Here is a 26097-nt window from a genome sequence, read left to right as displayed (position 1 = left end):
CCAATCAGAGACAACACAAAACACCTGCCTCTGATTGAGAACCATATTAGGCCAAACATAGAAACAGACAAACTAGACACACAACATAGAATGCCCACCCAGCTCACGTCCTGACCAACACTAAAACAAGCAAAACACACAAGAACTATGGTCAGAACGTGACAACAGCTGTGACGATAACTGACGAGAATTCACTTGGAAGGTAATATGGCCGGAATTTGATTGTGAGGAATTCTAAGTCGGGTGAGCAGAAGGACTTGAGTTCCTGTATGTTGTTATGATTACACCATGAGTCGTTAATCATGAAGCATACACCCCCTCCCTTTCTCTTCCCAAAGAGGTGTTTACCTCTGTCGGCGCGATGCATGGAGAAGCCCGATAGCTGAACCGATTCCAACAAGATATCCCAGGAGAGCCATGTTTCCATGAAACAGAGAACGTTACAATCTCTGATGTCTCTCTGGACGGCAACCCTTGCTTGAATTTCGTCTACCTTGCCAAAAGAACGGGACATTGGCGAGTAGTATACTCAAGTGGTGGGCGATGTGCACGTCTACAGAGCCTGACCAGGAGGCGCTCAGTCTGCCCCTTCTGCGGCGCCGTTGTCTTGGGTCGGCTTCTGGGATTAGATCCATTGTCCTGGGTGGTGGTTCAAACAGAGGATCCACTTCGGGAAAGTCGTATTCCTGGTCGTAATGTTGGTAAGTTGACGTCGCTCTTATTGTCTCGCCCTGACCTTAGAGAGCCTTTTTTATGTCTCTATTTGGTTTGGTCAGGGTGTGATTTGGGTGGGCATTCTATGTTCTTTATTTCTATGATTTGTGTTTCTATGTTTTGGCCGGGTATGGTTCTCAATCAGGGACAGCATGTCTTGCCACCTTAGGTTGTGGGATGTTGTTTTTGTTAGCTCTGTGTAGCATTCAAGACGTTACGTTCATTGTTCTTTTGTTGTTTTATTTGTTGTTATTTTTTTTAAATAAAGAAGCATGAACACGTACAATGTTGGTCTTGGTCTTCTTCCGACGAGCGTGACACTTATATCCAGTAGTTCTTCCCGGCTGTATGTAATAAGACTTAAGATTTCTTGGCATAACAATGTAATAAATAATACATTAAAAAAACTAAACGCTGCATAGTTTCCTAAGGACTCGAAGGTTAATGTTACATTATTTAAGTCATGTTTTTTTAAATCTGAGCAGTAGATCTCAGAAAAGGTTGGTGACCACTGGCCTAAGGGATTTCCGTATCGCCCCTATGCTACACCACTGCTGTCTTCCTTTCCTACAAGCGTTTATTCAAGTTGGATAATCTTTGGATGCCGACAGAAGTCGCACCATTGGAAGACATACACTGCAGCTTGGACTGTAGCCTACAAAAGCTTAGTATTCATGCTCTTTTCCTGTGATCCATCAAACACATTTAGTGTGCCATCATAGTGGCCTCTGACTTGTGGTCAGACTCGTTGAGGTGGAACAAACTTACATTTGTTTTTTCTATTCTGATTTGAATGTCATTGAGAAAACAGAAAGGTGTCAAATATTTTTTTTGCAAACATGCTTTCTTAATTTAAAAGTAATCCTACAAGAAGTCATCTAGTTTTCAAAAGTATCTTTAATCTGATTACAATATTTTTTCTGGTAACATAACGGATTACAGTTACAGKTTTTTTTATCCATTACTCCCCAACCGTGCCTATCAGAATGTGTTTGTGGTTGTCATTCACTATCGCCTTAGTGGCCTAGGTTTTGGTATGGGACGACCACGACAACATTTCACTAGTGGTACTCTACTTTTACTCCAATTCACTATAAGTGACTTGAACTCTACTATGTTTTACAATGGTGCCTCAAATGCTCATTTGATGTGCCAAGTGTGCCAAAAACAATTGCAACCTTAGACATCAGATGTATTAAATGTTTGTTTCAACTACGGGAGATGAACATGTAGGTGGTAACTGGGGTTTCCTGGACCAGATCGCCAGCCTTCAGTGGGTCTGTGATAATATCAAGGACATTGTGGGAGACCAGTCACCATCTTTGGACAATCTGCTGGGAGTATCAGTACCTCCATTCTGGTAGGTATGAAAGAGACAATGTGACACAGCAGTGAGATGGTCAGGTGCAGAACAGGTGTGGTTGTCACCAAAACTAAAGATTGTAGCATTTTTTTGACCCAATGGCTCTATCTATCACCTGACAGGTGTTGTCTCCATTGGCTGAGGGCCTGTTTCACAGAGCCATCGCTATGAGTGGAGTGGCACCACTGGTGGCCCATTACATCAACAACCCACTGGCCAACTCCAAGGTACCTATCTTCCCACGAATATCTAACCGAATGGCCAGGTCCACGCCTCCCCTGTCCCCATTTTTTAAATTTTATTTTATCTCACCTTTATTTAAACCAGGTAGGCTAGTTGAGAACAAGTTCTCATTTACAACTGCGACCTGGCCAAGATAAAGCAAAACAGTTTGACACATATAACAACACAGAGTTACACATGGAATAAACAAACATACAGGCAATAATACAGTAGGAAAAGTCTATATACASTGTGTGCAAATGAGGTAAGATAAGGGAGGTAAGGCAATAAATAGGCCATGGTGGCAAAGTAATTACAATATAGCAATTAAACACTGGAGTGATAGATGCTTAAAGTTAGTGAGGAAGATATGAGTTTCCAGCTTCAGTGATTTTTGCAGTTCGTTCCAGTCATTGGCAGCAGAGAACTGGAAGGAAAGACGGCCAAAGGCTTTGGGGGTGACCAGTGAAATATACCTGCTGGAGCGCGTGCTACGGGTGGGTGCTGCTATGGTGACCAGTGAGCTGAGATAAGGCAGGGCTTTACCTAGCAAAGACTTGTAGAAGACGTGGAGCCAGTGGGTTTGGCGACTGGTATGAAGCGAGGGCCAGCCAACGAGAGCGTACAGGTCACAGTGGTGGGTAGTATATGGGGCTTTGGTGACAAAACGGATGACACTGTGATAGACTGCATCCAGTTTGTTGAGTAGAGTGTTGGAGGCTATTTTGTAAATGACATCGCCGAATCGAGGATCGGTAGGATGGTCAGTTTTATGAGAGTATGTTTGGCAGCATGAGTGAAGGATGCTTTGTTGCGAAATAGGAAGCCGATTCTAGATTTAATTTTGGATTGGAGATGCTTAATGTGAGTCTGGAAGGAGAGTTTACAGTCTAACCAGACACCTAGGTATTTGTAGTTGTCCACATATTCTAAGTCAGAACCGTCCAGAGTAGTGATGCTGGATGGGCAGGCAGGTGTGGCCAGCAATCGGTTGAAGAGCATGCATTTAGTTTTACTTGCATTTAAGAGCAGTTGGAGGCCACAGAAGGAGAGTAGTATGGCATTGAAGCTTGTCTGGAGGTTAGTTAACACAGTGTCCAAGGAAGGGCCAGAAGTATGTTACAAAACTGGTTACAATATGAATAACATGATAGGCCTGAGTATGATCTGAAAGAGTAACCAGTCTTTCTCTGAAAGGGTATATTGGCAGGTGAATTCCTATCCCCTTCCAGATGATAGCCAATCGGACAGAGTGTGATGACAGCACTACTTAGAAGATTGTGCAGTGCATCAGAGGGAAACCCCAATAAAAAAGTAAGGTGATCTCTCTCACGCTTTTTTGGTTGCTACATGATTCCATATGTGTCATTTCATAGTTTTGATGTCTTCACTATTATTCTACAATGTAGAAAATAGTGAAAATAAAGAAAAACCCTTCGATAAGTAGGTGTGTCCAATCTTTTGACTGGTAATGTATATACTGTATATAGGGCTGTTTACACCAGCAGTCATGAGTCATGAAGGCAGTCAAATTCCACATGACCGTTTAGTCTTGGTAATTAGGCTTCTCCAAGCTCTGATGCTGCTGATGGTCATTAGTAGCCTACCAACTTGATAAATGCCTGGTACTCAGCACTCTATTGTCCCTCTAATCAATCTGACATCAATGCAAATGTAATTGAAAATCTAATCAAACACTTCACGAGAGCCCATGAGCTAATATTGTACCACATTTCTATAGGCTATGCAACTGGGAGACAAAACAGATTGACGGCCGCTAATAAAAAGACGAGGTTCCCCGTCAGCTTTCTATAGGCTAGGCCTACTATATTTATTTCTCCACTTTCCTAATATTAAGCACATTGCTTATATTTACAACAGGAGTATAGCCTATCTGGCTGGCATGACAATAAACCACAGGGAAAAGCGCCCTCCATTCGTTTTTTAAGTGCATAGATGACATGTCTTTTTTCCCGCTGCCCCTGTTTCGATACAGGTGCATGATAATGGTCCATTCTAAATCGAAACAAATGTCACACATATATATTATTTAGTATATGTAAAGACAATAATAAATCAAGAATAGGCTAATGGGTGAAAATATTACCCTGTCACTTGTGAATTACAGTTGAAGTCGGAAGTTTACATACACCTTAGYCAAATACATTTAGACTCCGTTTTTCACAATTCCTGACATTTAATCAGAGTAAATAATCCCTGTCTTAGGTCAATTAGGATCACCACTTAATTTCAAGAATGTGAAATGTCAGAATAATAGTAGAGATAATAATTTATTTCAGCTTTTATTTCTTTCAATACACATTCCCAGTGGGTCAGAAGTTTACATGCACTCAATTAGTATTTGCTAGCATTGCCTTTACATTGTTTAACTTGGGTCAAATGTTTCAGATAGCCTTCCACAAGCTTCCCCCAATAAGTTGGGTGAATTTTGGCCCATTAATCCTGACAGAGCTGGTGTAACTGAGTCAGGTTTGTAGGCCTCCTTGCTCACACACGCTTTTTCAGATCTGACCACAGTTTTCCATTGGATTGAGGTCAGGGCTTTGTGATGGCCACTCCAAAACCTTGACTTTGTTGTCCTTAAGCCATTTTGCCACAACGTTGGAAGTATGCTTGGGGGCATTGTCCGTTTGGAAGACCCATTTGTGACCAAGATTTAACTTCCTGACTGATGTCTAGAGATGTTGCTTTAATATATCCACATCATTTTCCTACCTCATGATGCCATCTATTTTGTGAAGTGCACCAGTCCGTCCTGCAGCAAAGCACCCCACAACATGATGCTGCCACCCCCGTGCTTCATGGTTGGGATGGTGTTCTTCAGCTTGCAAGCCTCCCTCTTTTTCCTCCAAACATAACGATGGTCATTATGGCCAAACAGTTCTATTTTTGTTTCATCAGACCAGAGGACATTTATTTTGTCCCCATGTGCAGTTGCAAACCATAGTCTGGCTTTTTTATGGAGGTTTTGGAGCAGTGGCTTTTTCCTTGCTGAGCGGCCTTTCAGGTTATATCRATATACGATATAGGACTCGTTTTACTGTGGATATAGATACTTTTGTACCTGTTTCCTCAAGCATCTTCACAAGGTACTTTGCTGTTGTTCTGGGATTGATTTGCGCTTTTCGCACCAAAGTACGTTCATCTCTAAGAGACAGAACGCGTCTCCTTCCTGAGCGGTATGACGGCTGCCTGGTCCCATGGTGTTTATACTTGCGTACTATCGTTTGTACAGATGAACGTGGTACCTTCAGCCATTTGGAAATTGCTCCCAAGGATGAACCAGACTTGTGGAGGTCTACAATTTCTATCTGAGGTCTTGGCTGATTTCTTTAGATTTTCCCATGATGTCAAGCAAAGAGTCACTGAGTTTGAAGGTAGGCCTTGAAATACATCCACAGGTACACCTCCAATTGACTCAAATGATGTCAATTAGCCTATCAGAAGCTTCTAACGCCATAACATCATTTTCTGGAATTGTCCAAGCTGTTTAAAGGGACAGTCAACTTAATGCATGTAAACTTCTGACCCACTGGAATTGTGATACAGTGAATTATAAGTGAAATAATCTGTATGTATACAATTGTTGGAAAAGTTACTTGTGTCATGCACAAAGTAGATGTCCTAACCGACTTGCCAGAACTATAGTTTGTTATCAAGAAATGTGTGGAGTGGTTGAAAAATGAGTTTTAATGACTCCAACCTAAGTGTATGTAAACTTCCGTCTTCAACWGTATATATTATCACTTATGAATGATGCCCAGCATAACAAACAATGCCTTTTTTTGCGACTTTTTCGAATCATAGTCGCATACCTCATGTAGCCTATATGTTTTAATAATGTTTGTATCACAACTAAAATGGCCAAATAACTTCTTAAAATGAAGCACATTAATCCACTTTACAAAGGGTGTAGTGCCTAACTGGCAAATATAAGCAGCACATGAGTGTCAAGTTTGGGGAAGCTAATTTTCACCATAGAAATTCACCTTTATAATAAAAGCATTACATGCGTAATTGCATTTGCGGTCACTTTTGAGAATGGTGTTTTCCGCTAATGGAACAATCGCGCTTCTAGGCTACTACCATAAGACTGCCAAGCCATAAGCCTACTGAACAATTAATAAAATCCCCCCCCCCTACCTTTTGTACACTGCTGCTACTCGCTGTTCATTATCTATGCATAGTCACTTCACCCCCACCTACATGTACAAATGACCTCAACCTACCTGTACCCCCGCACACTGACTCGGTACCGGTGCTCCCTGTATATAGCCTCGTTATTCTTATTGTGTTACTTTTTATTATTACTTTTTATTTAGTCTACTTGGTAGATATTTTATGAACTCTTCTTGAACTGCACTGTTGGTTAAGAGTTAAGAGCTTGTAAGTAAACATTTCACGGTAAAGTCTACACTTGTTGTATTCAGCGCATGTGACAAATACAGTTTGATGTGATGTGATTTGAATTGTGCTCATTGCTGCGCTTATAATGTGAAGAAATAGCTTTATAGTTGATCAATATTTTAAGCTAAACGTTCTGATCTGTTTCGTCAGCCACATTACAAATTAAACGTTTTTGGGATGCTCGTGGTTGTATTAAGTTGTGATCTATCGCATCTCACAACTGTTCCAGACTATGTTTGGAATATTTATTTATCGCACAGAATAGAATAGGTCGACTTTTGTACTATGCTGGATATAGGGCAATGAAAATCAGTATTCCTATTGTAATACTCAGTCCCATCCAAAAGTTGGCTTTAATTTCTGTCCACCAATTGGTTACATCTGCCCATTTATCTTCTATGGCTCTTACTACTTTGTTTACTGGTTCAACGATTAAATCGTTAGCCGCTTTGGTTATGCCTGTGGTAAAACCTCCCCAGGCTTTTACTAGCCAATTTCCTCCTAGGCCATTTGTTGTTGTAGTATCCTCATCTCTATACCACATTATTCCGTCGGCTCTTTCAGCCCAGAACTGTTTTTCAAATATATTGCAGTAATTCTCTTGACCCATGGATTGTAACAAATCCAAGGTTCTTTTAATTATCATACATGCTGTGGAGTTGGTAGAGTTGTCCATTATTTGTTTACATGTGGACATATTCCACATCAGGGTCATGTTATTTTCCCAGTCCGATCCTTTTCCCCATAAATTCTGCCACTGTTCTCCCTTAATGGGCCACATCAGTTTTGTAGCCCATTCCTTATACCCTTCCATCACCCATTTGGCTGCTGCAGGGTTAAGATTGACATAGGCTAGTGCTTTTGCTGTTCGTTATGCCTACTCATCCTGTCATTTGACGAAAAGTAAATGTGGAACATTCTTCCAGTATCTTCAATATGCACCTCGGAATTGGATAAGGACGCGTGCAGTTGCGTCTCGGATGTGTCACTTGTATGTAGCCTGTGAGAAAGACCCRATGACGTGAACAAGAGCCATGTGCGTGAGAGACTTTGGATTGCGCAGCACATTCAGGGAGAAGGGCACAATGCACCACTCCAGGCCGCAAAAGGCATGTTTTTTTTAGGGTGCATTACGGCCACAAAGGGGATGCGGCCGTGAAATTCGAGGCCTTATCAAGTGCTTGTCAAATTTGAATGACAGACTAAGAAGAGCTAATGCCTTTCAAGCGACTTTTTTCAAATCGTTAGAGTTTCACCATGCAGCCTTACAATGTATTAAACATCATAACATATAGCCCGATGTTTGTAGAACAACTACCACTCCCTCAAATCTTTTGGAGAAAATATTTATATTTTATTCAGCTTTGTTCAATTGTATTCTTCATACTATAAAATAAAATAAAATAATGCAATGAAATTATACACAAACCTTGTCTGTTAAATGAACTAGTGTAGCCCACAGCCATTTGGCATAGCCACATCAGTACCTAAAACAAGGACAACTCAGAGTATGCTATTCTTTTCTGAAATAGACTAMATTTTCTTCATATAATGCTTCTTTAGACCTGTCTAAAATAAATAATACATTTATTGTGAAGGTGTAGGCTATATTACATGGATGTATTATACTTTTTTTAAATGGCTTGTAGGCTGTGTGAAAACCAGGAGATGCTAAATGTGTTTATGTTAATTAAAGGTAAATTAGCTTGAGACTGACAGTTATTTGCTTGACAATCACAGGCTGGTGAAATTTCGTTACCGCAGCACCAGTCAAGAAGATACAGACAGCTCAATAGGTATGTTTAGATATGCAGAAATATACATATATTTTTTCCATAGAATAAGCATAATGATAATAGCTCTAGATCACAGGAAAAAGCTGTCTCAGGATTTTTTTAAAGTGCAAAATAAGGAAGGGGGACCTAGCCGCCATCCGGACCACCCCCCAGTCATCCTCACGTACTTTTGCCCCCTCAAATTTTTGTGGTGCTTGACACCTCTTTCTGTTTGTACTAGTGAAATTCTAACAACATCAGTGTACTCAAAATACTTATTTAGAAAAAGTCAAGGACGGAGGGGGACATGCCATAAAAAATGGCACAGATATAACAATTTAAAATTCCCATGCTTACTGGGCTTGTGGCTACTGAAATCTTTACACTAAATTTGAGCTGTGGAGCATGAATGTTGCATCACCAACCCCCGAACCCTCTCTTGCCACTTCGCATTCCATTGCTAATGTAAATAGAAACGTTTATGTACAGTACCAGTCAAACGTTTGGACACAGCTATTCATTCAGGTGTTTTTMTTTATTTGTATTATTTTCTACATTGTAGAATAAGAGTGAAGACACCAAAACTATGAAATAAAACTTTTTTTTTTTAACAAATCAAAATATATTTATATTTGAGATTCTTCAAACTAGCCACCCTTTGCCTTGATGACAGCTTTGCACACTCTTGGCATTCTCCATTTCCCCATTGACATGAAGGCTATGTTTTTTCCCCATCACACATTCAAAGTGTTATTGGCCCTTGCCCTGCGATCCAGTTCTTGGTCCATTCTTGTCAGGGGTTGTAACTTGTTATGGCCTGGCTATAGGCGATATAAAGTAACAAAATCAGATATTTGGAATAAAAAATTACTTCAATGTTACATTTTTTTGATTCATTGAAAATAATATTTTTATTTACAATGTGGAGGAATTTGTAAAACGTTCTGACTAGATGGAGTACAGCTACAACCAGAACTGACTTTTTCATAGCAGGTTAGGAGAATTTACACAGCAGATTTGGATAATTAACGTGGCAGGTTAGGAGGCTTAGGTTAGGGTTATAGGAAAGGTTTAGGGTAAAATGCTCTCCTAACCTGCTACTATAGTCACAACCGTTTGTAGCTGTCCGTTAATCTGTGTGCCAGGGGTTTCCTTTGGCAGTGACGTAACCACTGGTCTGGACTATGCACGTCATTGGATGTAACAACAGAATAGTAGGCCTTCTTTTTGCTTCATAAGTGGGATGCACTGTTAAACGCTACATCCCGAGGGGTTCATGCTGATTGTAAGGAGATTGTGACAACCGGTTAAATGGCATCCAAGAACAAGATGTATGTCAGAAGACGTATACTTAGAATACGGAGGAGGAATGGAGGGAAAAGAGAGGCAGAGGAGGTATAAGAGAGAGAGGGAGGAAGGGGTGAGCTCGAGTCGGTTAAAAATGGCGGAAAAAGGGASATGGTTCGTTAAAGAAGTGTAAGCAGAGTGAACTGAAGACTGGAAGAGAAATGGAAGTGAATGAGGGCGAAGTTTCCGAGGTGGTAGGTGTGGTGAAGTTCTCGTAGCCCGAGGCTTTGAGTCTGTGACAGTAGGAGTGAAGATTTTTGAAAAAGTGGACCCTTGCTTTTAAGTTTTGATGTTTAGTCTTTGCCCGACAAAGTGATGTTAGGATATCAAATCAAATCAAATTGTATTTGTCACATGCGCCGAATACCTTACACCAAAGCAGTTTTAAGAAAATCCCCCAAAAAGTARGAGATAAAAAAAACAAATAATTAAAGAGCAGCAGTAAATAACAATAGCGGGGCTATATACAGGGGGTACCGGTACAGAGTCAATGTGCAGGGGGCACCGGTGTCGAGGTAATTGAGGTAATTATGTACATGTAGGTAGAGTTATTAAAGTGGCTATTCATAGATAATAACAGAGAGTAGCAGCAGTATGGGGTGGTGGGGGGCAATGCAAATAGTCTGGGTAGCCATTTGATTAGCTGTTCAGGAGTCTTATGGCTTGGGCGTAGAAGCTGTTTAGAAGCCTCTTGGACCTAGACTTGGCACTCCGGTACCGCTTGCCATGCTGTAGCAGAGAGAACAGTCTATGACTAGGGAGGCTGGAGTCTTTGACAATTTTTAGGACCTTCCTCTGACACTGCCTGGTATAGAGGTCCTGGATGGCAGGAAGCTTGGCTCCGGTGATGTACTGGGCTACACGCACTACCCTCTGTAGTGCCTTGCGGTCGGAGGCTGAGCAGTTGCCATACCAGGCAGTGATGCGACCCATCAGGATGCTCTCGATGGTGCCGCTGTAAAACCTTTTGAGGATCTGAGGACCCATAGCAAAAATAAATTGTCTCCTGTGGGGAAATAGGTTTTGTCGTGCCCTCTTCACATAGTCCACAATCGTCTCCTTTGTCTTGATCACGTTGAGGGAGAGGTTGTTGTCCTTGCACCACACGGTCAGGTGCCTCCTCCCTATAGGCTGTCTCATCGTTTTCGGTGATCAGGCCTAAAGCTGTTGTGTCATCAGCAAACTTAATGATGGTGTTTGAGTCATGCCTGGCCATGCAGTCATGAGTGAACAGGGAGTACAGGAGGGGACTGAGCACCCACCCCTGAAGGGCCCCTGTGTTGAGGATCAGCGTGGCGGATGTGTTGTTACCTACCCTTACCACCGGCCTGTCAGGAAGTCCTTATATATATATATATATATATATATATATATGTTATCCTGTACGAGCTTTTGTGCTGAATATGTTACGTTGTTACAGGTGTCAAGCATGTGGCAGCAGTGTGTAGGATGGAGGTTCCTAGGTGCGAGAAGTGTGCAGAAGGGCATGAGACAAAGGAATGTGTAGCATTGGGGAAGGTAGTGGCATGTGTTAATTTTAGGGCTGCCCATAGGGTTGGGATCAGAAATGTCCTGTGCGAGAGAGGCCGGTTGAGGTTTCCAGGGTTAGAGTAGTGCAGAAGTTGTCATATGCGAAGGCAGTTAGAAAGTAGAGGAAGATGGGTCAAGGGGGAGGGATCTTAAGAGGAGTGGTGTGAGTATTTGATCTGTACAAGTACAGAGGGTTATTAAACWAACAAGTGATATATATTTCATTTAGATTGATAGGATATTTTTTGCATTTATAGCAATGGTTATCAACTGTACATAAGGGATGGAATGTAAGTCGCAGACAATTGAGGTTGTGGTGGCAGCTGCAGAGAAGTATTTTGGGTGTGCAAGACTTTATGTCAGAATAGTTACAGGGTGTGTTAAGTGGTGAGGTCCCCTCCTTTCAGTCTGTTGGCCTGAGGTAGGACTAAATAGATTTAAATAGTAGAGAAGGGTGGTGTTCTTTTTTATTATTATAAAACAAAATTGTGAGTGTAGTGTTAGATGGTAGGGTATTTGTTTATTCATTTTTTCAAGCAAAGTATGGGGAGTTGTACTCCAGTCTAGTAGGTGGGGGTAATGCAACATTCATTGGATGCCAACCACCGTTAAATCTCATCGAATAAGAAGTAGTAGTAGTCGTAGTAGTAGCAGCAGCAGCCCTTCAATTTGAAAACTGGAGGGCCCTGCAATCTAACGTTATCTAGTTGACGAATTATGTTCGGTGCATATCGGTTATAAAATGTAATTATATAACCAATAAAACTCTAAATATAATATTTGAATTTATCTAAATATGTGATAATACGGCTATCCACTAAAATACGTAAACTGTCGGTGGATTTTTTTTTGTTTTGTTTTGTTTTATTGAATCTGCCGGAGTTGATTTGAACTCCAAGGAGAAAGAAATCTAGCATAGTTTGATGCGTGCTAGCCACTTCCTTGTTCGTCCAAACTGGATTGTTGTGGCAAGCGTAAAGTAATGTCGTTACTAAAAAGTGAAATGTTTTTATTTCTTATTTTCAGCACTTTGGGAATATATTTTTAAAGCCGAGGTGAGCTGCGATTTTCTTCCAAGAAACATTTCCTTTCGAGCAGGAGACATCGGGCCTGCTACACTCAACATGGAATGCAGTTACGAGACACTGCCTAGCTAGCTACAGTTGCTAGCTAGCTCTGGCTAGCTAGATGGCACATCTTTGGAATCTTACAGTCCGGGATTATAATATTTGATTTATTTGTCATTAAATTAATTTCATCGAGGGAAACATTAGATTATGGATTTTTTGGAGATGATGAATGCGATGGATTATCGTTTGTAATAGCTCACTGCTGGTTACTGTCTGACTAGCTAGTTATATTAACTTGCTACTGCTAGTTTGCTAACTAGCCAATTTGTTGCAAATGTTTTGTGTACCAAGGAACATAACACMGAAGACAACCAATGTTACCAAAAGTATATATCACATATTTTTGATAAATGCCTAACTCGGAGGTAATTCGCGAGGGTCGGGGAAGAAGCCCATCGGCACAGAGAAGTGACAGACCGGAGCGACGCAGTAGCGTTAGAACTATAAGCGGTGCTACTCAGCAGCGAGAGAAACACCGGGAGAAGAGGCTGTCGTCTAGTAGAAAGAAACACAGTCACGCTAGGGAGAAAGAACCATGGCATACGGTAGGTGAACGGAGAAGCACTCTCGAAAGAGAAGGTGAACCTCGGACTTTGGTGGAATATGAAGACGTGAGTTCCCAATCAGAACGTTTTTCTGGGAGCCCTTCACCTAAACCAGAACCGCATGCTCGGATTTCGGTCCATCGATTTAGCAAAGTTGTGTTTACAGACATCAACGGACCGACATCCCGAGAGAGATGGTCTCGAAGAGACCGGGATATAGTACATCTCAGGAAGGATGAACAAACCAGTGGTTCATCCGAGAGGAATAGACAAGAGAAGGAACCGAAAAGAAAGGAACGCCAGAGCGGTGAGAGGGACTCTTCGAAATCTCGTGGCGGGCGTAGCCTTAGTGCCACCAAAAACAACCGAGATGGTGCGAGAAACAGTGACAGTGACGGCAAGAAGACGTCTACAACATTGCCGCCCATGTCTTTGGATAAAAGGGAGTCTAAACGGCACAAAAGTAAGTCACGGTCTGAAAAAGAGGCCCTGTCTGCATACAGGGATGCACCACAATCATACCGAGATGACTGTGAAGAACTCGGAGCCTCCAGAAGAAGTCCTGGTTTCAAGGCAGAAAGTCCACATGGGACATCTTATTCCTATGGATACCAGTCTCCCAGTGGTAGTTATAATAAACAGTTTATATGTAGAAGAAGTCCCAGTTATGGGAACAAAAGGCTGTCCCCTAGTTTGACATACTACAGCCGAGATGCTGAGGTCTATGGCGCCTACAACATTTCAAAGTCGCCCAGTTCATACTCAAGCAACAAAAGAAAGCRGTCTCCAATGAGCCCATTCAACAGGCGCAGTTCTCCAAGCTATGGCCGACATAGTCCATTTGAACAGGGAGAACTTGTCTCAAGTCCCTACGGTACCCGTCGGCGATCACGAAGTCCATACCGAAAGTCACTCAGCCCAAGTCCAGTAATAAGGTAAGCAGTCAATCAGATGGTACTGTACCTGTATTAAAGTCAAAGATAACACGCCTGGTATAATTTCAGGTGTCAATCGTCTAACTACCTACCCGACTGTCTGATTTGGACCAGTGTTTTAGCTACTCTTGTGTGATCATGTTCAATATTGTGTTTTATGCCCTTGGATTGCTGAGTTAAGAAAGTGCCGTAAGCTCATTGCACAGCTAGCTTGCAATGTTGCAAATGGAGCCATCCAATCGGTACCCTTTGGGTGGCTCAACCCATTGGAACGTTGTCAAGGAGGCCGGTATCACTGGTTCGAGCCTAGTATGGACAGTGGAGGAAGCTAAGCTGTTAGCAGCACACTGACCCCCGTTACACATACTTCCTCATTATGTAAATATGATTACACAGAAGGCCTTAGTTTGGAAGAGAGGCCATCTCCTTTTCAAAATGCAAGATGGCTTAAGACAACAGAACGCTTACAACAGATGGCCTACGAAGTGTTGAATTAACTTGGCACATGGAAACGGTGACAGTAACAGCATGCGCATTTGGCTTATCAATAGTAAGCGCTTGACTGGTACTCTGTCATGGGGCCGCTAGGTGCTTTAAATGCTGCCTGCCATTGTATCAGTACCCAAATGTACAAGTGCAATGTATCTAGATACCCATTAACGCATTGTAACATGATCAAAAATGTTAGCTAGCTAGTCACTTCGACGGATACATTATTTCTGCTGCTTGTCATGTTGTGTGCTGACTTCATCCACAGGAGCCACTGGGAGACACCAGAGTTTCAAAATCCTTTGCTTTGGTTGACTAAAGTTATGCAACACTGGCTTGAGGGGATTAAATGTGAATGGTTACAAAGTTAATATTTTGAATCATCCATTTCCTTTGTTTTTATTTACTAAAGTTTCAATGTTTGAAAGAAGGCTACACGGTGGACTACACGTGCCACCTCAAGGCTCCTGACTGCAAACATTTTAGTCGCACCCTTTGACTTGGCTGTGCGAGTAAAACATTTCATCGGTTGCATCAGTGCAAGCTGCACATTCTACATGGTCACCTCACTCAAAACATCCTATTTTTTAGGGGGCTAAAATCCTCATGATTCCAGTAATGAAAGTGTCTGCCTGTCGCGGTACCTGTTTCACTAGGGTCTGCTGCTGTGTCGAGTGAGCCTCTCGCCCCTTTCCCGGGGAGAAAAATGCTCTGATTTGTATAACATTTTAAAATCCAATTGCTGGCAAAGCACTACTTTCCTGTTGACAGCTTTCTGTAGGTATACTTTTTATTTCTCAGCTCTCAATTTTTAGCTCAGTAGCAATTATTTACAACCGTTATATTTTATATTCATGTTTCCATATTAAAGGACTCATGAGCACCAACGTGAAGTAAATAGAAGTATGTAAAATTGGGTGTCAAATGAAAGCTGAGTCTATTTAAAAAAAAAAAAATATTAAGGCATATATATACTAGGGATGTGACAATTTTAAAGTTTGCATTTCCTTCTCATTTAACTTCTCAAAATATTGCCATACAGGACTCCGCTGCTGTCGTTTGCGTTTCTTTTTCGTTTTTCAGGGATTCGATCTTGCAACCTTTCGGTTACTAGTCCAACGCTCTAACCACTAGGCTACGCTGCCGCCCCGATTGCACGGGCAGGCACGACTCCAGCACCATCATTAATTTTGCCAATGACGCAACAGTGGTACATCACTGGGGCCAAGCTTCCTGCCATCCAGGACCTCTATACCAGGCGGTGTCAGAGGAAGGCCCTAAAAATTGTCAGACTCCAGCCACCCTAGTCATAGACTTCTCTCTGCTACCGCATGGTAAGCGGTATTGGAGTGCCAAGTCTAGGTCCAAGAGGCTTCTAAACAGCTTCTACCCCGAAACCATAAGACTCCTGAACATCTAGTCAGATGACTACCCGGGCTATTTGCATTGCCCCCCCCCCCCCCCCACCCACTTTGATCAACTCTACCTACATGTACATACTACCTCAACTAACCGGTGCCCCCGCACATTGACTCTGTACCGGCACCCCCCTGTATATATATATATATTTCTTTTTTACAATTAAACCGCAATAGTACGGTTTGACCATCTTGAGACTCAGGAGCCAGTATACACTTCCCCAAAATAGTCTGAAAATTCTAGAAATCTGGCATTAAATTTGATGTTTTTGTTGATGATTTWAAAAAAGTGCTTCTCGTTGAATGACAAACACTTTATTAACCCTTAGCCTACAATTTCCGCAGCCCCGTGGAAATCGATTTAATAACATCCCCATCAAAATCCATCTGTTTTTAAGATTGGGAGATGTTTTTTGCATGGGCTGCCTCTCAATCCATTGTCTGAAGGTCCCCAGTACCAGCAAAAAAAAATGAATGGAAGTATATATGGAGATAGTTTAATTAGTGAATCAGCAGCTTACCGATCACTGTACCTGTACACAGCCCATCTGTAAATAGCACACCCAACTACCTCATCCCCATATTGTTATTTATTTTTTGCTCTTTTGCACCCCAGTATCTCTACTTGCACATCATCATCTGTCACTCTAGTGTTAATGCTAAATTGTAATTATTTCGCCACTATGGCCTATTTATTGCCTTACCTCCCTAATCTTACTACATTTGCACACACTGTACATAGACTTCTCCATTGTGTTATTGACTGTACGTTTTCTTATCTCATGTGTAACTCTGTGTTTTTGTCGCACTGCTTTGCTTTATCTTGGCCAGGTCGCAGTTGTAAATGAGAACTTGTTCTCAACTGGCCTAAATAACTAGTTAAATAAAGGTGAGGGGGAAAAAAGGGGGGTCTTAAAATTCAAACTCAAATAGCTAAATTCTCCTTGGTATGACCATCATAAAAAAAGTATATATGTTAGCTTAGAATCTACGTCATCACGCCCAGCATTTTATCCACAAGTCAATTTGATGGTAACGCATCTCTTGTGGGGAAAAAGTGCATATTGTTTTCATGCTGATTAAAAAWATATATATATATTTGCATAAATCTGTCGCCAATTAGATGGAAACCTAGCTACTCAGAGACATTTGTAAATATCAGGTCAGGGTGGAATCTGGATTGCCTGAGAGAGCTCTGCTTTGTGAAAAAGTTTAGTACAACTGTTTTACTAGATTGTGACTAAGGTTGTAATGATGCTTTTAATGGCTCTGAATATAAATTTCCATTTCAGTAGTCTGCTAGATTTGCACTAGGTAGACATTATGCACCTTTTTTAATGAGAACTTTTCTCCTGTGATAAAGGTTCATCATACAACCTGTGTGTCTCCTTTCTCCAGGCGATCTGGCAAGTCTCGAAGCAGGAGCCCGTATTCCTCGAGGCACTCCCGCTCACGCAGCCGCCATCGCCACTCTGGCTCCCACAGTCGACCTTCCAGCCTCTCCCCCAGCACTCTGACCTTCAAGAGCAGCCTAGCGGCCGAGCTCAGCAAGCAGAAGAAGGCAAAAGCTGCCGAGGCAGCTGCCCGGGCCAAGAGCTCCAGCAACGCCTCCAATTCCACCAAGGGCACCTCTACAGGCTCCCACCAGCCCAGCCCCAAGGCCAACCCCACCATCAAGATGGGCCGGCCCCCTTCCCCGCCGCCTCGTGAGAAGGATCCCAGGACCCCTGTGTTGAGCCAGCCCCAGTCCCCTGCAGACAGGACCTCCAAGAGGAGCACAGAGCCCCATCAGCCCAGCAGGGACAGAGAGCGGCACCCCTCGGTGCAACAGGACAAGAGGAAAGCACCAGCATCCGGACAGGGCAAAGAGAAGGGGCGAGTAGCTGCCCCGACTGCCTCTACACTGACATCTCTACTCCTGCCCATGCACGTCCTCGAGCACTTAGATGGAGCAGATTGGTAAAGGGAACGTAATAGAAAATAGCTTTTATAATTTTCACCACTCCACCTCTGTGCTGTTCTATAGCCTAACTTCTCATTCTCTTCTTCCCCTGTGCAGCTTGAAGGAGGTCTTACCTTCGCTCTCAGGGAAGAAGCCAGCAGAGCATCAGAAGGCCCACCACCTCCTTGCCGACCTGCCCCTTCCTCCTGAGCTCCCCGGTGGCGGTGCCTCCTCCCCCCACAGCCCATACAACGAGAAGAAGACCACCACGCTTCACCGCCGGCCCAAGTATGTCTGGGCCCCTTGGCCTTCCGTGTCTGCTCTGTGGAACCATTATACTCACCCTACCTCTTCCATGGTCTATGCTTCTTAGTGCTCCTTGAGTTTCTACTGCCTGGTGTTGACCACCACTGCTTGACCTAATCTCTAGTTGGTTTGTTTGTCTCCCAGGATCTGCGGCCCACGTTTTGGGGAGATCAAGGAGACTGAGATAGACTGGGGGAAACGGTGCGTGGACAAGTTTGATATTATCGGCATCACGGGAGAGGGCACCTACGGCCAGGTGTACAAGGCAAAAGACAAAGACACAGGTGAAGACTACTTGATGCTTTCTTTTCTCAACATTTCATGTAGATCATAGGCTACGCCTTATCTTCCTGGTAGCTCATATTATAATAATTATTTCACTATCAACATTTTAAAGCAAAAACTCTACTCCAAATGTAAGTCTTTCTATGCCCTGTGTATCAATTATGTATGAACATGTTGTAGCAGGATCAAGGGTGTGGGGTTTCCACATCACCAAGTTCAATAACAAAACAGGCACCAGTAGCCCAAATAGAATGCAAAGGGGAAGTTTATTGGGGATTTTGGTACATGGGGAAAGAAGGGGGAATTCACCCGTCACCTCACAGTCCACAAGCCGTTCCGTTTTCCAGGGGTAATCCTCACACTCGGGTTCTCAGCCAATCTGGTCTGGTACATGGGGGTTAGTCCGACAGTCCAGGTCACAACGGGCAATCACACAGATTTTGCTCTCGTTTCTCTCACTCTTCATACCTCTTGTCTCACCTCCTCTGCCCCTTTGTGTAGGCTGCCCCCTTCTTTATCCCCAAGCACTCCCTGGCGTAACAATTCAGTCCTGCCTCGTTGGGGGCAGGAAGTCCATATAAGGCTTGTGGGTAGAGCCAGCGACCTGCAAGCTATCTTTCCTCAATTCCCGCTCCCTGCCGTCTGCCACAATGTATTTTATAATATACTCTGCCCTTTATCTCTATCCCCAATGGTGTAGCTGAGATGGTGGCCTTGAAGAAGGTGCGTCTGGACAACGAGAAGGAGGGCTTCCCTATCACCGCCATCAGGGAGATCAAGATCCTCCGGCAGCTCAACCACAAGAGCATCATCAACATGAAGGAGATAGTCACCGACAAGGAGGATGCCCTGGACTTCAAGAACGACAAAGGTCCATATGACAAACCCTCTGTATTAGCATGTCCRCACTCCATTCTCTAAATAGTGCACTACTTTTGACCAGAGCCCTATGGGACCTGGTCAAATGTAGTGCACTATAGGGAAAAGCATTTGGGACGCAGTCCATGTGTCTGCATTTATGTTTGTCCATGCATCTGTTTCCCTTCTATATGATCCATCCTCCTCCTACAGGTGCATTCTACCTGGTGTTTGAGTATATGGACCATGACCTGATGGGCCTCCTGGAGTCAGGCCTGGTCCACTTCAATGAGAGCCACATCAAGTCCTTCATGAGGCAGCTGCTGGAGGGCCTTGACTACTGCCACAAAAAGAACTTCCTGCACAGGGACATCAAGTGCTCCAACATCCTGCTCAATAACAAGTGAGTGCTCCTCAGGATAGCTAGCCACCTGGTCCCATATCTGTCGGTGCTGTCTTGTCAACTCCTATGGTCATTGTCACGCCAAAGCACAAGCAGCTCTGGGACCAGGCTAAAGGATAGCCAATGTCAAAGAACCTATTTCTATCCACTGCGGTGGCAGTGTCTGACAGAAAGGGTTTGGAAGTCAAGTTAAAGCAGTGTTCTGTTCTCTCCGCCAGGGGTCAAATAAAGCTGGCAGATTTTGGACTGGCTCGACTTTATAACTCTGATGAGAGGTAAGCGTCCCGATATGGCTTACAGTTGATTACTGCCCATAGTTATTGGATTTTCAGATGTATTACTGTTTATATGTTTCATCAAACATATAGGTCTCAACTGTGTTTTGTTGTGGATGGTATTATGGTTGTGGATGGTATTAGTATTACACTGATACATTTGTCATTTTTCTGTCCCTGTCTTGTAGCCGCCCGTACACCAACAAGGTGATCACCCTGTGGTACAGACCCCCTGAGCTTTTGCTGGGGGAGGAGAGGTACACACCTGCCATTGACGTGTGGAGCTGCGGGTGAGAGACACATGCGTTGCGTTGACGTTCGGTGTGGTGTTTCACTGGCTTATGAGAGTCATGATTCTTGAACCAAGGACAGATGATGGGTCATGGTTCTATAAAGATGATAATGTAATCATTCTGTTTTTGTCTGAAATCCAGGTGCATTCTGGGGGAGCTGTTCACGAAGAAGCCCATTTTCCAAGCCAACCAGGAGCTTGCCCAGTTAGAGCTGATCAGGTACGTTGTGGTCAGAGGAAAAGGGTACTATAAATCCGTCATTGTCTTATTCTCAGTATTCGTTTAAAGATTCACTATTAAGAAATTGCTCTGTCATTTCCTGGTTGCTAAAATTCTAATAGTTCGCCTAATTTCAGTATGTGACAAAACAAGAAAATAAAGAGTAGAGCAGGGCTCTCCAACCGTGTTCCTGGAGAGCAACCGTCCAGTAGGTTTTTGCGCCAACCCTAATCTAGCGCACCTGATTCTAATAACTAGCTGATTGATAAGCTGACTCAGGTTAGTTACAACTGGGGCTGGAGCGGAAACCTACAGGAACATGGTTGGAGAGCTCTGGTGTAGAGAATCATTGTACCATCTAAACTGCTGTGAAATATATTTTCCATAACCAAAAATATTGTATTTTCAGCTGTTTGAAGCTGGTGTACAAAACTGAAAGTAAAAGATGCAAAACCAAGAAGCATAGAAATGGCACACACAGAACAGATCTACCACTTCTTAGATTTACTTTCAATGATTGACAGATCCATAACTCACATTTCTATGTGAATTTTGTCAGGTCGCCCAAAAATGTACTTATTGCAGCTTTAACTGTCTGAAAGGCCTTCAACTATCTCATATGACAGTCTTCCTGATGGGGCACAATATTGAACTCTAGCCCAAACTGATGGCTTCTCTCCCTTCCAGTCGTATCTGTGGCAGCCCCTGCCCCGCCGTGTGGCCAGACGTCATCAAGCTGCCCTACTTCAACACCATGAAACCAAAGAAACAGTACCGGCGGCGGTTACGAGAGGAGTATGCTTTGTGAGTCAATCAGCTGGTTTGAATTCAGTAAATGGGTTCGTCATTGACACGGCATTATCCTTTGGCTGTGTTTGACTAATCACTTGGTCTTTCTCTCTGGTCAGTATTCCACCCTCAGCCCTGGACCTGTTTGACCACATGATGTCCCTGGACCCCAGTAAGCGCTGCGCGGCCGAGGCGGCGCTAAGCAGTGAATTCCTCAAAGACGTGGACCCAACCAAGATGCCCCCACCAGAGTATGTTTGGGAAAAGTCGTTAGTGTCTGTGATCCATCACTGTAGAATGTACACTACCGTTCAAAAATTTGGGGTCACTTAGAAATGTCCTTGTTTTTTAAAGAAAAGCAGKTTTTTTTTGTCCATTAAAATAACATCAAATTGATCAGAAATCCAGTGTAGACATTGTAAATGAATATTGTAGCTGGAAACGGCAGATTTTTTTTAATGGAATATCTATATAGGCGTACGGAGGCCCATTATCAGCAACTATCACTCCTGTGTTCCAATTGCACGTTGTGTTAGCTAATCCAAGTTTATCATTTTAAAAAGCTAATTGATCATTAGAAAACCCTTTTGTAATTGTTAGCACAGCTGAAAACTGTTGTTCTGATTTAAAGAAGCAATAAAACTGGCCTTTAGACTAGTTGAGTATCTGGAGCATCAGCACTTGTGTGTTCTATTACAGGCTCAAAATGGCCAGAAACAAAGCACTTTCTTCTGAAACATTGTCGTTCTGAGAAATGAAGGCTATTCCATGCAAGAAATTGCCAAGAAACTGAAGATCTCGTCCACATTGCTCTTTTCCAGTCTCCCCCTGTGGCAGGACTGCCACGAGTTGTGGAGTAAGAAGCGGCGGAAACAGAAGCAAATGCCAGAGGAGCTGTCAGCTCCCAAGGCCCCCCGTAAGGAGCTGGGGCTGGGAGACGACAGTCGTAGCAACACCCCCCAGGGCTTCCCTCCGCCCGGGGGGCTCAAAGCCCAGCCTGTGGCTGCCTCGGCCCTACTGGGTGAGTGAATGGGTCTCGAGTCTAGTACCGCAAAGTCAACCCACCATACTTGCCTCATGCCTTGTCAGTTACACACTAACAACAACTTAGAGTGAATTAATAGTTACTTTTTAGTAAATCATGTTTTCTTTTGTCTCCCGTAGACCCAAAAGGTCCCAACTGCCAGCTGACCCAGGAACAGCTGGCGGTCCTCCTGAAGCTGCTTGGCCAGTCCAAGAGCACTGTCAACGCAGCCCAGATCGCTAAGGTCAACTCTGAGACACTGCAGCAGCTCTCCAAGGTCCTGCCACCAGCGCCCTTTGACTCCAACCAGCCCCCAGAGCCACCCCCTCCGCCCAAGCCCCCTCTGATGGGTGGAGCGCCCCGCACGCCCCCCATGCCCAAGCTCCCATCACCACCTCCCTCGTCGGTTTCGCAGGGGAAGCCTGAAGGTGAAGCATCGTCAGCCACCCAGACGGCGGTCACCATGCTGCTGGCCCAGCTCCTCCAGGCCCAACAGAGGCAAGAGGCCAGGGACGAGGCAGTCGGCAGAAACCCACTAGCAGGGCGGCCACCCCCTGAGCCCAAGCAGCCCCCAGAGCCCATCCCTGTCTCTCCAGGTAACTACACTCATATATAGACATTTTGCTAGTTGTGACTGTTGTGACCATCCAGTAGGCTTATCTGTCTCTAATTTCTCTACACAATGAATTTAATGTTGGATAGAACTCCAACTAGAACTATTCCTTTGCATTGAATTAACATCATGTCTTGTGCTTTTCCCCCTTAGTGTCCGAGGGGAGTGGAGTTTCCTCCAGACCCATCCTACCCCCTGACCAGAGACCCCCTGAACCTCCAGAGCCCCCTCCCTGCTGCGAGGACCTGGACTACCGGCAGAAGATGAAGCCCAAGACTGGCCACCTGCCGCCCATGCTGACCTCAGGTGTGGCCGGAGAGGAAGGAAGGTTCCCGGAGCAAGTTTACTCACCACACCCCGGCGCAGAAGGACCGGGCTATGGCGGTGACTACAGCCGCCCACCCCCTCCACCCTTCCCTCCTGCAGGTTTTGGCGACAGCTACATGGGCCACATGCTGGGGGGTGGCCTGCCCCCCCACGCCCTGAGGGAGGTGTTCACCAGCAGCGCTCCGACCCCCGGCTCATCCTCAGCTGCCGGGTCCCTGGCCCCCTCGCTCCAGGAGCCCTACCCTTCAGGCACAGGGGGAGGTAGAGGTGGCAGTAGCATGGTGTTCAGCGGGGACAAAGACCACCGTTTTGAGTACAATCAAAGCCCCTCCTTGCTTGTGGAAGGGCAGGTCAACCCCACCACCATCCAGCTCTACAACCATGTCACCCCTCCCCCGCCCATCCCACCTCCGGGCCAGTCCTGGGGCTCCCCTTCCCAGGCCGGGGCCCCATCTATGCCCCTTGGCTTCAACACAAATGTGAACTCAACAGCCATCCGAGGGCGAGGCCTCCCCTTCTGATTGGCTGTGGCATAGTGAACGGGGCGGGGTGTGACGATGGAAACACCCCAGACTTGAGGACTCAAAAGAAACTGAGCCCAAACCCTCTCAGGCTGACCAGAGGGATCTGGAAATGCGCACCTGATTTGTAATAATTTTAAAAAATCTGTGTCAAGCATTGTAGTCCTAATTTATCTGGAATGTGGGGTATGTTGCAGAAGGAGGGGGCTTTTCCTGCTCGTACCTTTTTGTATTTTTTTTTGCAATCTATTCTACTTCTGTCTTTTAAATTAAACATACATTTTTCGAGTGTACATTTACCAGGCTAGGTATGCGTTTTAAATATGTACTTTAGCCGTTCTTTAATTACTCCCGGACAGACTATTATTAATATTTTTTGCACTACTGACTAAAGAAGGCGAGAACAATTTAGGTATGAAATGAATGAAGTGCTATATCTGCACAATTATAAAAAGACCAGTTATGTCGTTTTTGGGGGTTAAGAATATGTTGCAACCAGGAGGTCTCAGTTGATAGGGCTTCTCTAGGCTTGTTTTTGATGAAAAGTTCAAGTGTTATTGTCACATCCACAAGTACAGTGAAATGCTTAACTTGCAAGTTAAGTTTCTTCTACCCAACAGTGAAGAGGTCATCGGTTCCAGAAAGACTGGTAAGCAAGCACTTGGGTGAATGCAGTAAAACTGATAGCTACTGAATGACTTGATGAAAGGCTGTGTTCACTTTAAATTCCACAAGCCCTCTGCCAATTGCCATTGTAAAATCGTATGTAAACAAAAAGAGATGTAACCCACGTTCAAAAAGGAGACAAGCAACTGTCCTTTTGTACTAAAATGTGATTTTTTTTTCTCCATTTGGCAAATGTTTATTAAAAAAAATGCCAACAATGCTTTCTTTGAGTGTACTTTTTTGATGAACGACCATCATGAGGTATCATCAGTTTCTCTAAACACAGAGTTGCAACATCGCAGGACTTACGTGAATGCTTGCGAAACAGACCAGGCCGGGGTTTGAGAAGTCAATGAGAAAAGTGAAAAATCCTTCCTTTTTATTTAATTTTCTCAGTCTAAAGGCACAACCTAGATTCCAGTCGATGTATTAAATCGTTGAACATGTTACTACTACAACCTTGTGAAAGTGACAAACTAACCTTTTAATTTTCATGAGCTTTTATATCAAACGAGGTTATGATTTGAAAGCCTGCACAAGTGCAGTTTGTCGCGAGACGACCATTAGACCTGATGACGCCTACAAGTGTGATCTGGGATTTCTATTGGAGAAGTAGTTTTAGCCTGTCTTCATACTGTACTGTCTTTGTTATCATACCTGAACATACTAACCACTGGAGTGCAGTGTAAGTCAACCAACAACTGAGCAAAAATGTGACAGTTGTCTGAGAAACAGACCATTTAAATTCATAGCCTAGAAAAGACAAACTGATGAATGACAGTGATTAGATGCTCGGTTGTTTTTATTTTTCTATACAATACTATTTTGGCTTGGTAGTTTTGCTGCCAAAAGAAAGGCATGGATGAATGAGGATGAGATGAAGGCTGGAACCACCTGGGATGAAGTCAAGAAAGCCACCCAGGACAGAGTTCACTGGAGATGCACCGTTAAGGCCCTTTGTTCCACTAGGAGCTGAATGGAGTTAGTCAAGACTTCGGTTGAAATGTCTACATATCCAAGGCTGAGAAGGAAAGACTCATTAAACACAACTGTGGCTTCGGTTGTGTTTAATGACTAAATGCTAGGTGGCAAGGCGGCAAGCGGTACCGGAGTGCCAAGTCTAGGACCAAAAGGCTACTTAACATTATCTATGCATAGTCACTTACCCCTACCTACATGTACCCCTGCACATTGACTCGGGACCGGTACCACCTCTATATAGCCTCGTTATTGTTACTTTTGATAATTWTTACTTTAGTTGATTTGGTAAATATTTTCTTAACTCTTTCTTGAACTGCATTGTTGGTTAAGGGCTTGTAAGTAAGCATTTCATGGTAAGGTCTACACCTGTTGTATTCGGCTCATGTGACAAATAACATTTGATTTGCTGCCTCTTGTGCAGGTGCTATAGCAAAAGGGCAGACTATTGTTGTTGCCACCCCCAGGGCAGGTACTATAGCACAAGGGCAGATTATATTGGTGTTACTGCCCACGAGGTAAGGACTTTTGATGTTACTGCTGCCGGCGCAGGTACTATAGCATAAGAGCAGATTCYATTGATTTTGCTGCCATTGGGGTAGTAACCATAGTAAGTGCAGATACTACTCATGTTGCTGCCTCAGGGGCAGGTACTATAGCAGAAGGGCAGATACTGTTGATGAACTCAAACTGTCTTATATG

The 26097-nt window shown here is 43.8% G+C and overlaps 1 protein-coding gene across 1 annotated transcript; it reads left to right on the top strand.

Annotated features, from left to right (window-relative positions):
* The first annotated feature begins 12769 nt into the window (after window positions 1-12769).
* LOC111973220 (cyclin-dependent kinase 13) lies at window positions 12770-24374 on the top strand. The gene is made up of 14 exons (XM_024000508.3): window positions 12770-13989; window positions 17295-17855; window positions 17956-18126; window positions 18289-18428; window positions 19130-19300; window positions 19501-19690; window positions 19909-19965; window positions 20154-20255; window positions 20400-20477; window positions 21165-21281; window positions 21386-21517; window positions 22088-22287; window positions 22431-22886; window positions 23057-24374. The coding sequence occupies exons 1-14, from the start codon at window positions 12860-12862 to the stop codon at window positions 23749-23751; spliced, it is 4200 nt and encodes a 1399-aa protein (XP_023856276.1). The 5' UTR covers window positions 12770-12859; the 3' UTR covers window positions 23752-24374.
* Window positions 24375-26097: the final 1723 nt, after the last annotated feature.

Source organism: Salvelinus sp. IW2-2015, linkage group LG14 (assembly GCF_002910315.2).
Source record: "Salvelinus sp. IW2-2015 linkage group LG14, ASM291031v2, whole genome shotgun sequence".
Classification (NCBI taxonomy): Eukaryota; Metazoa; Chordata; class Actinopteri; order Salmoniformes; family Salmonidae; genus Salvelinus; species Salvelinus sp. IW2-2015.
The sequence above is the reverse complement of the archived record's forward strand: the minus strand, read 5'-3'. Positions and strand labels throughout refer to the sequence as shown.